The 12371-nt window shown below is 47.4% G+C and overlaps 1 protein-coding gene across 29 annotated transcripts in view; it reads right to left on the bottom strand.

Annotated features, from left to right (window-relative positions):
• The window catches only part of LOC106587739 (liprin-alpha-1), a 136014-nt gene that overhangs the window by 3784 nt on the left and 119859 nt on the right, over positions 1-12371 (bottom strand). For 9 of the 29 annotated variants that reach the window (XM_045708535.1, XM_045708534.1, XM_045708533.1 and 6 more), the window contains 10 exons: positions 12145-12269; positions 11210-11409; positions 10984-11077; positions 8071-8082; positions 6068-6149; positions 5336-5536; positions 4600-4662; positions 2380-2406; positions 913-1088; positions 502-617 (listed from right to left, as the gene is read on the bottom strand). In XM_045708535.1, the coding sequence (XP_045564491.1) occupies positions 502-617; positions 913-1088; positions 2380-2406; positions 4600-4662; positions 5336-5536; positions 6068-6149; positions 8071-8082; positions 10984-11077; positions 11210-11409; positions 12145-12269 (1096 nt within the window). Of the gene's footprint in view, positions 1-501; positions 618-912; positions 1089-2379; positions 2407-4543; positions 4663-5335; positions 5537-6067; positions 6150-8070; positions 8083-10983; positions 11078-11209; positions 11410-12144; positions 12270-12371 lie in introns of those variants that run through there. The other 20 variants (XM_045708543.1, XM_045708546.1, XM_045708547.1 and 17 more) reach the window with 15 other exon arrangements.

Raw genomic sequence — 12371 nt, 5'->3', positions numbered from 1 at the left:
TTATTATCTTAGCGTTGCTGACATCAGATTCTCCCACAGCGTTATTAGCTTAGCGTTGCTGACACCAGATTTTCCCATAGCGTTATTATCTTAGCGTTGCTGACACCAGATTCTCCCATAGCGTTATTATCTTAGCGTTGCTGACACCAGATTCTCCCACAGCGTTATTAGCTTAGCGTTGCTGACACTTCAGATTCTCCCATAGCGTTATTAGCTTAGCGTTGCTGACACTTCAGATTCTCCCACAGCGTTATTATCTTAGCGTTGCTGACACTTCAGATTCTCCCACAGCGTTATTATCTTAGCGTTGCTGACACTTCAGATTCTCCCACAGCGTTATTATCTTAGCGTTGCTGACACCAGATTTTCCCATAGCGTTATTATCTTAGCGTTGCTGACACCAGATTCTCCCATAGCGTTATTAGCTTAGCTAACTAAATGATGAGTGAATCTGAACAGTGTGGTCATTTCTCCCTTCGGTTGACTGTCATTTTCTCTCACCGTTATCCCAGCTGTTACCTTGCAGCTCCAGCTGGGTCTCATCACGCCTTCTCTCCAGCTCCTTCCTGTCGTAGTTCAGTCTCCTCAGACACATCACCCCACACTGGAAACTGTTCCTGTTACACAGACACATTGACTGGTTAAACATTTAGACAGAAACAAAATGAACGTCCCTAGTTGTCCATGGCACCATTTTGGCCCTTAATAGTGGGAACTGTCCACCATTTATTTTGGCCCTTACCTATCGAAACTGTAAACCATTTTGGTTCCTAATACCTGTGGAAGCTGTCCACCATTTTGAGCTTTTACCTGTGGAAACTGTTCACCATTTTGAGCTTTTTACCTGTGGAAACGGTCCACCATTTTGAGCTTTTTACCTGTGGAAACGGTCCACCATTTTGAGGCTTTTACCTGTGGAAACTGTCCACCATTTTAAGCTGTCCCCTCATGTCCTTCTTGGTGAGGTGGTCCAGCATGCGTGCATCTACCAGGGACTCCATGAAGTAGGAGCGGTACTGGGGCAGACCCAGGCTGGGCAGCCACTCGTTACCAATCCACTCATGGTTCATGTCTCCATACGCCAGCGTCTGTGGAGGGAGGGACAGGGGCTAGGTCAGACTGTGTTTGGAGTCTATTGAAGAGTCAAAAGTTAGTGGGGGATGGCTACCATCACTATGAAAGGCTATCAGGCCATTACAACAAGAAAAAGGCTAGGTGGGAAAGTGATGGAAATCACCCCATTAAAATCTAGTGTGTGCATGTGTCTGTACGTTCATGTTTGTGTGCAAGTTACAGCAGGTTTAGGTGCAGCTACGACCACAGATCAGAACTAGGGCCAGTGAGAGAACTAGACCGATGTGTGTGTTCTGATAGGTGGGAGGTCAGAGAACTAGACCGATGTGTGTCTTCTGATAGGTGGGAGGTCAGAGAACTAGACCGATGTGTGTGTTCTGATAGGTCAGAGAACTAGACTGATGTGTGTGTTCTGATAGGTCAGAGAACTAGACTGATGTGTGTGTTCTGATAGGTCAGAGAACTAGATCGATATGTGTGTTCTGATAGGTCAGAGAACTAGACTGATATGTGTGTTCTGATAGGTGGGAGGTCAGAGAACTAGACTGATTTGTGTGTTCTGATAGGTGGGATGTCAGGGAACTAGACGGATGTGTGTTCTGATAGGTGGGAGGTCAGAGAACTAAACTGATTTGTGTTTTGATAGGTGGGAGGGGAAGGAAGTAGCCCAACTGTAGACAACTTCTAAACAGCAGAGGCTTGTAATAATTCTCTCCTGTCCTGACTGTGGCTTCTAAACAGGACATCTGAGTCAATGTCTGTCTGCCACCACAAGAGTTTGATGGAGAAGCCATATCACTATGTGTATAACTACATTATTCCTGCTGCAATATCCTCCTTCTCCGATACCTCCAGATTTGCAGCTGACTAAAGTAACGGAGACCAAGAGCCATACTGTTATCAGAGCATCCGTGCAAGAAAACCAAAAAAAACTATCTGTCCAACTGAAACTATTGAGAAATAGTCAAACTGAAACAACCATCTGTCCAACAAACTATTGAGAAATAGTCAAACTGAAACAACCATCTGTCCAACAAACTATTGAGAAATAGTCAAACTGAAACAACCATCTGTCCAACAAACTATTGAGAAATAGTCAAACAGAAACAACCATCTGTCCAACAAACTATTGAGAAATAGTCAAACTGAAACAACCATCTGTCCAAATGAAAGTATTGAGAAATAGTCAAACTGAAACAACCATCTGTCCAACTGAAGAACTAAAATGTCCAACTGAAATAAGGTGAAATGTCCTCGTCGTCTACCACAGCCAGAGAAAAGAGAGACAGACAGGGGTGTGCAAACCTGGGCCCAGCTGCCCTCGTCATCCTCCTGTTGTTAGCATGGTTAGCATGGTGAGAGAAGAGAAGCGGGTTAGAGTTAGTGACTGTGGCAGTGCTGGGTTCGGCAGCTCAACATCAACATGCTACTTAACCAGTGTTAATGTTAAGACAACTCAACTGGAAACTGGACATGCAACCAACAGCTCATGCTTTAGGCTACATTAGTGTCCTGTTCTCAATGAACCTGGGATTGACCTGGAATTCATTTTAATATCTAATACTGCTATTTGACCTGTTGAAGCATCCATTGTAGCACATGTATTAGTAAATCCCAGGTTGAAACAGGACTGTAAATATAGCATTGAGCAAAAGTGTTTAAATGAAATACAGTTTTATAACTTGACAAACAGTGCCTTGCGAAAGTATTCACCCCCCTTGGCATTTTTCCTATTTTGTTGCATTACAACCTGGAATTAAAATTGATTTTTTGGGGGGTTTGTATCATTTGATTTACACAACATGCCTACCACTTTGAAGATGCAAAATATTTTTTATTGTGAAACAAACAAGAAATAAGACAAAAAAAATGGGAAACTTGAGCGTGCATAACTATTCACCCCCCAAAGTCAATACCTTGTAGAGCCACCTTTTGCAGGAATTACAGCTGCAAGTCTCTTGGGGTATGTCTCTATAAGCTTGGCACATCTAGCCACTGGGATTTTTGCCATTCTTCAAGGCAAAACTGCTCCCGCTCCTTCAAGTTGGATGGGTTCCGCTGGTGTACAGCAATCTTTAAGGCATACCACAGATTCTCAATTGGATTGAGGTCTGGGCTTTGACTAGGCCATTCCAAGACATTTAAATATTTCCCCTTAAACCACTCGAGTGTTGCTTTAGCAGTATGCTTAGGGTCATTGTTCTGCTGGAAGGTGAACCTCCGTCCCAGTCTCAAATCTCTGGAAGACATCAGGTTTCCCCCAAGAATTTCCCTGTATTTCACGCCATCAATCATTCCTTCTATTCTGACCAGTTTCCCAGTCCCTGCTGATGAAAACATGGTGGTGTTCTCAGGGTGATGAGAGGTATTGGGTTTGCGCCAGACAGCGTTTTCCTTGATGGCCAAAAAGCTACATTTTAGTCTCATTTGACCAGAGTACCTCCTTCCATATGTTTTGGGAGTCTCCCACATGCTATTTGGCGAACACCAAATGTGTTTGCTTATTTTTTTCTTTAAGCAATGGCTTTTTTTCTGGCCACTCTTCCGTAAAGCCCAGCTCTGTGGAGTGTACAGCTTAAAGTGGTCCTATGGACAGATACTCCGTGGAGCTTTGCAGCTCCTTGAGGGTTATCTTTGGTCTCTTTGTTGCCTCTCTGATTAATGCCTTCCTTGCCTAGTCTGTGAGTTTTGGTGGGCGGCCCTCTCTTGGCAGGTTTATTGTGGTGCCACATTCTTTCAATTTTTTAATCATGGATTTAATGGTGCTCCGTGGGATGTTCAAAGTTTCTGATATTTTTTTTATAGCCCAACCCTGATCTGTACTTCTCCACAACTTTGTCCCTGACCTGTTTGGAGAGCTCCTTCGTCTTCATGGTGCCGCTTGCTTAGTAGTGTTGCAAACTCTGGGGCTTTTCAGAACAGGTGTATATATACTGAGATCATGTGACAGATCATGTGACACTTAAATAAAGTCCACCTGTGTGAAAGGTAATTGGTTGCACCAGATCTTATTTAGGGGCTTCATAGCAAAAGGGGTGAATACATATGCATGCACCACCTTCCTGTAACATTTTTTTTTGTACATTTTCTGAAACATGTTATTTTTTTCATTTCACTTCACCAATTTGGACTATTTTGTGTACGTCCATTACATGAAATCCAAATAGAAATCCATTTAAATTACAAGTTGCAATGCAACAAAATAGGAAAAAAGCCAAAGGGGATGAATACTTTAGCAAGGCACTGTACTGTGTAGCAATTAGGCCTGGAACATAAAGACAACAGAAATCTAATGTTAACCAGTCATTTCTGTTCAAAAGCTAAGTCTGTGCTGAACTTAGCCTTCAACCAAACTGACAGACACACAAAAAACACACGTACTGACACCAAAAGCCCAAACCAAGACACAGACATGGACAAACAGGGCCGTGAGAAAAGTACAGACAGGGAGTAACACCCAACTACCAACCAGATCACTAGCAGTCGCCTGCGCCAGTGACTGCCCAATGGCTTGGGGAGACTAACCGTGGAGGGCGTGGCCGCAAGGCACTCCAACTCTTCGTGCGTGACCCACACGTTCCCCGTGGACTGATCATGTGACAACCCCAAGAGTCACCAGTGATGCAAGCGTGTGAGAGGAAAGGGAGGAGGAGGGAGAGGAGAGGGAGGAGGAGAGTGAAGAGAAGGAGGAGAGGGTGTGAGGATTTGTTTATATTAAGAACAGAGGGAGGATGGGAAGGAAAATAAGAAGACCAAACAGCATTGTTATTATCACATCACATGATTCAGAGAGAGACAGAGTGACAGAGAGAGAGAGAGAGAGAAAGAGACACAGAGAGAGAGAACGAGAGAGAGAAAGAGAGACATAGAGAACGAGAGACAGAGAAAGAGAGAGAGAGGCCCCAATCAGGGCAGTCCTTGTGAGTGAGTGATGCGCCGTAAAACTCTGATTGGTGGAAAGGTTACAGTGAGAAACGCTATTAGCTGGTTAGAGGAGTGACAGTAGCATGCTCCAATCAGGTGGTGAGGAGAGGAAGAAGAGGGCAGGGTCCTCCAGGGTCCACGTCTGCACTTCTACAGAAGGTCTTAATTTTGGAGCTACCAGAATCTTTGGTGTATCTGTGTGTATGCTTCACGTGTGTATGGGTTCCCATGTGTGTGTGTGTTGTCGTGTGTGTGTGTGTGTTGGTGTGTGTGTGTGTGTGTTGGTGTGTGTGTGTGTGTGTGTGTGTGTGTGTGTGTGTGTGTGTGTGTCTCTTACAGTTCTGGAGGTGGGGGGGGCAGAGGGGGAGGTGAGAGACATGATCTCCTGGATGGCCAGTCTCAGTTTGAGACGGTGGAGGGGGTTACTGATGCCAATCTCCCTCTGGATCTCTGTGTCCGACAGGGCAGACATGATGGCACCGCTCTTCACATTGGCACGACATGCCGCCACGTACCAGGCTGGCATACCCACCCACAGCTACAGAGGAGACAGAGGGGAGGACAGAGGTGGCAGGGGAGGACAGAGAGGGGACAGAGGAGGGGACAGAGGTGGCAGGGGAGGACAGAGAGGGGACAGCGGATGGCAGGGGAGGGGACAGCGGATGGCAGGGGAGGGGACAGCGGATGGCAGGGGAGGGGACAGCGGATGGCAGGGGAGGGGACAGCGGATGGCAGGGGAGGGGACAGCGGATGGCAGGGGAGGGGACAGCGGATGGCAGGGGAGGGGACAGCGGATGGCAGGGGAGGGGACAGCGGATGGCAGGGGAGGGGACAGCGGATGGCAGGGGAGGGGACAGAGGATGGCAGGGGAGGGGACAGAGGTGGCAGGGGAGGGGACAGAGGTGGCAGGGGAGGGGACAGAGGTGGCAGGGGAGGGCAGAGAGGGGACAGGAGAAAGAAGACAGGATTGGGTTATTTTTGTGCTTTGAATGTGTATGCACATGATCGTTTTGTGTGTGTGTGTGTGTGTGTGTGTGTGTGTACTTATTCATTTTTGTGTGTGTCTCACCTCCAGCCAGACCACTACAGTAGGGCCGTCCCACTGGGCGAAGGGAAGACTCTGCCTGCGAGCCTCCTCCAGCAACTCATGCCTAAAACAACACACATGGTTAGAGACAGAGAGAGAGATAGAGATAGAGAGAGAGATGAGAGAGATAGAGACAGAGATAGAGACAGAGATAGAGACAGAGATAGAGACAGAGATAGAGACAGAGATAGAGACAGAGATAGAGACAGAGATAGAGACAGAGATAGAGACAGAGATAGAGACAGAGACAGAGAGACAGAGAGAGATAGAGAGACTAGACAGAGAGACAGATAGACAGATAGACAGATAGAGAGATAGAGAGATAGAGAGAGATAGAGAGAGAGATATAGAGAGAGAGATATAGAGAGAGAGATATAGAGAGAGATATATAGAGAGAGAGAGATAGAGAGAGAGAGAGATAGAGAGATAGAGAGAGAGAGATATAGAGAGAGAGATATATAGAGAGAGAGATATAGAGAGAGAGAGATAGAGAGAGAGAGCGATAGAGAGAGAGAGCGATAGAGAGAGAGAGCGATAGAGAGAGAGAGCGATAGAGAGAGAGAGCGATAGAGAGAGAGAGCGATAGAGAGAGAGAGATATATAGAGAGAGATAGAGAGAGAAAGATAGAGAGATAGAGAGAGAGAGCGATAGAGAGAGAGCAATATAGAGAGAGCGATAGAGAGAGAGCAATATAGAGAGAGCGATATAGAGAGAGCGATATAGAGAGAGCGAGAGAGCGATAGAGAGAGATAGAGAGAGATAGAGAGATATATAGAGAGAGATATATATAGAGAGAGATAGAGAGAGAGAGAGATATAGAGAGAGAGATATAGAGAGAGAGATATAGAGAGAGAGATATAGAGAGAGAGATATAGAGAGAGAGATATAGAGAGAGAGATATATATAGAGAGAGATATAGAGATAGAGAGAGATACACACACACACAGAGAGAGCCCATTTCACCACACACACACACCTCAACCGCCACACCATGAAAACACAGTACCTCACACACACACATTGTTGTAAACATGCCGAGGTAAAACAGAGAGAAAGCTGAGGATTTTAACCCTGCGGCAGTTCAGACCTAGAGAAAGAGAGGGAGAGGGAGAGAGCAACCCCAGATCATTTCCAGAACATTCTGGCCAGGTAAACAGGTCAGAAGTTTAAAGGCTGGTGACCACTTCAACGCTTGGCAGGAGTCACATTTAAATCAATAAATTTGGTGGAAGACTCCTGCTCCTGAGTCAAGGAGACCACCTTTATGCCAAGCCACTGTTACATAACCAGTATCTTTGTGGCCAACAGACTAAGGGCATCATGGGAAATGGAGTTATCACAACGGTTCAACACTAGGGGAAAATGTGTGTTAGTTAGAATGCATCCATAACACAACAGTCAGTAGAGGACAGAACACATGCAACAAAATACATGGAAAAACCTTCAGATAGTGCGTTTGTCTATTTTTGTGTGTAATATCGTGGTCCACAAGATGTTACCATCCACTACTTAGCAGTGGAAAGATCCCACTAGTATCAGATCAGAACTAAAGCCTGGCAAGACTGACTCAGTGTCAACTTCCACGGTTCTTAGACTACACCTGTTAGTCTCATGTTTACGAAGCAATGTGACAAAATTACATTTGAATTCAGGAAGTACAATGAAAAATCCAATTCTCTACCATGCTTTTCAAATTAGGACATTTTGGAATTGAGTTTACTGTTTGAATTGACTGGAATTGAAATGGACTTGACACCAACCCTGATAAGTTGATCCTAGTTCTTTAGTTAACACCGGAAGAGGCTCAGAGAAAGCTTTCTAAAAACGGCAGGTAGACACATTCCTGTTAGTTGAGATGGTACTGTAAGGTATAGCAGTGAGGAAAATACATCAGGTCTGAGGAGAGCTGGTCAGGGCAGCATGAAGCCAACTGTTTGGAGGCAAAGAGCGCAAAGCAACAAGCAACATGGAGGAGATGACTCACCCTGTCTTTGGACTACAGATGGAATGAGAGAGGGATGAAATAAAAGAGTCAGAATCAGCTAAATAAAAAGAACTGAAGCCAATTAAAAATAACCTAACTAGGCATAGGAGAGCACCTGGTGGCAATGGCCAATGAGAACCAAGCTTGGACTCCTGGTGGCGATGGCCAATGAGAACCAAGCTTGGACTGTATCAAACTAACATAGATCTATCAAAAGTGTCATTAAATGTTTGCTTCAAAACACAAAACTAATTCAACCGCCTTACTTTATGCATATTTGAAAGTTATACAGTTATGATCAAGTCACCCCTTGATTACTTAAAGAAAAAAGGGGGACATTAGTTCATAAAAATGAATGAATGTGAAATGGAAGCCTGGCTGACACACTGCATCATATCAACCTGAACTAGAAGCATGGAGCTGTACAAACGCATAGGGCTGGTTTCCCAGACACAGATAAGAGTCCACCCCTGGACTAACAAGCATTCATTAATAGGAGTGCGGGAAACTGGCCCTTAGAAAATCCCACCCTGGCAGTGTGGCTGAGGAGATGCAGTGAATTGGGAGATCGAGTTTGTGTGGACGGGACGGGCGGGGGTATGAGACCAGGACCCTGGGAGGGACAGCATGGAGCATGAGGCCAGGGAGGGACAGCATGGGGCCAGGGAGGGACAGCATGGGGCATGACGCCAGGGAGGGACAGCATGGGGCATGAGGCCAGAGAGGGACAGCATGGGGCATGAGGCCAGGGAGGGACAGCATGGGGCATGAGGCCAGGGAGGGACAGCATGGGGCATGAGGCCAGGGAGGGACAGCATGGGGCATGAGGCCAGGACCCAGGGAGGGACAGCATGGAGAGGGGACATGAGGCCAGGATCCAAGGGAGGGACAGCATGGAGAGGGGACATGAGGCCAGGACCCAGGGAGGGACAGCATGGAGAGGGGACATGAGGCCAGGACCCAGGGAGGGACAGCATGGAGAGGGGACATGAGGCCAGGACCCAGGGAGGGACAGCATGGAGAGCGGACATGAGGCCAGGACCCAGGGAGGGACAGCATGGAGAGGGGACATGAGGCCAGGACCCAGGGAGGGACAGCATGGAGAGGGGACATGAGGCCAGGACCCAGGGAGGGACAGCATGGAGAGCGGGACATGAGGCCAGGACCCAGGGAGGGACAGCATGGAGAGGGGACATGAGGCCAGGACCCAGGGAGGGACAGCATGGAGAGGGGACATGAGGCCAGGACCCAGGGAGGGACAGCATGGAGAGGGGACATGAGGCCAGGACCCAGGGAGGGACAGCATGGAGAGGGGACATGAGGCCAGGACCCAGGGAGGGACAGCATGGAGAGGGGGCTGTGTGTGAGAGAGCAGGTGGCAGCACGCTACACGGCAGGGTGAGCATAGAGCAACACAGGGCTGTTACAGTGCTGGGGTCTGATCTACAACGGCCATATAGAACACACAAGCATAAACAGCAGCATGGCTGGAGCCATCAACCAGACCTATCTGAGCTAGATTGACCTCTCTAGTACAGCAAGATCTATGGTTGACCGAGTAGATGCTGGGATGGAAGCAGAAAACACCAGTCTAGCTACCACCAGTACTATCTACTGTTAACTAGAAGGAACCACTCTATCTACTGTTAACTAGAAGGAACCAGTCTAGCTACCACCAGTAGTATCTACTGTTAACTAGAAGGAACCAGTCTATCTACTGTTAACTAGAAGGAACCAGTCTATCTACTGTTAACTAGAAGGAACCAGTCTATCTACTGTTAACTAGAAGGAACCAGTCTATCTACTGTTAACTAGAAGGAACCAGTCTATCTACTGTTAACTAGAAGGAACCAGTCTATCTACTGTTAACTAGAAGGAACCAGTCTAGCTACCACCAGTAGTATCTACTGTTAACTAGAAGGAACCAGTCTATCTACTGTTAACTAGAAGGAACCAGTCTAGCTACCACCAGTAGTATCTACTGTTAAGTAGAAGGAACCAGTCTAGCTACCACTCCAGTACTATCTACTGTTAACTAGAAGGAACCAGTCTATCTACTGTTAACTAGAAGGAACCAGTCTAGCTACCACTCCAGTACTATCTACTGTTAACTAGAAGGAACCAGTCTATCTACTGTTAACTAGAAGGAACCAGTCTAGCTACCACTCCAGTAGTATCTACTGTTAACTAGAAGGAACCAGTCTATCTACTGTTAACTAGAAGGAACCAGTCTAGCTACCACTCCAGTAGTATCGACTGTTAACTAGAAGGAACCAGTCTAGCTACCACTCCAGTCTATCTACTGTTAACTAGAAGGAACCAGTCTAGCTACCACTCCAGTAGTATCTACTGTTAACTAGAAGGAACCAGTCTAGCTACCACTCCAGTAGTATCTACTGTTAACTAGAAGGAACCAGTCTAGCTACCACTCCAGTAGTATTTACTGTTAACAGTAGATAGACTGGTTCCATCTAGTTAACTAGATGGAACCAGTCTAGCTACCACTCCAGTAGTATGTACTGTTAACTAGATGGAACCAGTCTAGCTACTACTCCAGTAGTATCTACTGTTAACTAGAAGGAACCAGTCTAACTACCACTGTTAACTAGAAGGAACCAGTCTAGCTACCACTCCAGTACTATAGAGCGTCTGCTAAATGACTTAAATGTAAATGTAAATCTACTGTTAACTAGAAGGAACCAGTACTATCTACTGTTAACTAGAAGGAACCAGTCTAGCTACCACTGTTAACTAGAAGGAACCAGTCTAGCTACCACTCCAGTAGTATCTACTGTTAACTAGATGGAACCAGTCTAGCTACTGTTAACTAGAAGGAACCAGTCTAGCTACCACTCCAGTACTATCTACGTTGCGTCACTGACAGAAGCGGTGACAGGATGTGGAAACACCTACTTCTTCTGCAGTTTCCTGTTCTTCTCAGCGGGGCCGCCTAGTTTTCCCAGCCCCAGTGCATCCTGGGGAGAGGTCTCTGCCTCAGGGGTACCAGCTGTGAGGAGAGATGGAGGGTCAGAGATTAACGTCAGTGCAGGTAGTCCCTTCCTGTTTCAGCTTGTTTTCTTCTGTTTGCTGCCTAATGAACATGACCCAGCAGGCATGTTTTAGGGAGGGGGGGACTGACCTTGGCTGCCAGGGGACTGACCTTGGCTGCCAGGGGACTCCTTGCTCCCTGGGGGGCCTGGCCGACCCTTCTCCTTCTTGCCAAAGAGGCGCCCGATGGAGGACTTGATGCTCTTCTTCTTGGCTGCCTTGTTCAGAGAGTCCTGACTGCTGTTACTGCTGCTGGGGTTACTACCCTGGCCGTCCTGTAGGGTGGTCATACTGAGACAGAGAGAGGTGGGGTGAGAGGAAGAGCGAGATGGGGGGGAGAGAGGTAGAGCGAGATGGGGGGAGAGAGGGAGGGAGAGAAAAGGTGGGCGAGAGAGAGAAAAAGGGGGAGCGAGAGAGAGAAGGGGGAGCGAGAGAGAGAAGGTGGGCGAGAGAGAGAAAAGGTGGGCGAGAGAGAGAAAAGGGGGAGCGAGAGAGAGAAGGGGGAGCGAGAGAGAGAAAAGGTGGGCGAGAGAGAGAGAAGGGGGAGCGAGAGAGAAAAGGTGGGCGAGAGAGAGAGAAGGGGGAGCGAGAGAGAGAAGGGGGAGCGAGAGAGAGAAAAGGTGGGCGAGAGAGAGAAAAGGTGGGCGAGAGAGAGAGAAGGGGGAGCGAGAGAGAAAAGGTGGGCGAGAGAGAGAAAAGGTGGGCGAGAGAGAGAAAAGGTGGGCGAGAGAGAGAAAAGGTGGGCGAGAGAGAGAAGGGGGAGCGAGAGAGAGAAGGGGGAGCGAGAGAGAAGTGGAGCAAGATGGGCATGAATGCATAAAGAGATATACAGAGAGAGATCGAGAAAGAGAGAAAGCGAGGGAGAGAGATGTGGATAGATAAATACATTGAAAGATCAGAAACAGAGGGATGAAGGGATGGATGAACGGACAGATAAGAGAACGACAGAAGGAGAGAGAGAGAGAGAAACATGGCTATTGTAGAAAACAGAGTGATATATTGGTCAGGCAGAAAGGGGCTTCCTACCTGCGGATGTCTCTGATGTCCTCATGGCTGGCAGTGTGGCTGGTCCCCTTGTGCAGGCGCATGGAGCGCGGTGTGGTGGGAGGGGACGTCTCACACTGGATTGTGGTCTTGTCGTCCTGGGCAGACTAGAACAACACGGGGACACTCAGTCAGTTACTGTCTTCTAACGGGAAAAGGGGGTAGAGGAGGAGAGCTTTTATAAAGCGTCTCTTGCTTCTCTGTATGGA

Source organism: Salmo salar, chromosome ssa26, assembly GCF_905237065.1.
Source record: "Salmo salar chromosome ssa26, Ssal_v3.1, whole genome shotgun sequence".
Classification (NCBI taxonomy): Eukaryota; Metazoa; Chordata; class Actinopteri; order Salmoniformes; family Salmonidae; genus Salmo; species Salmo salar.
The sequence above is the reverse complement of the archived record's forward strand: the minus strand, read 5'-3'. Positions and strand labels throughout refer to the sequence as shown.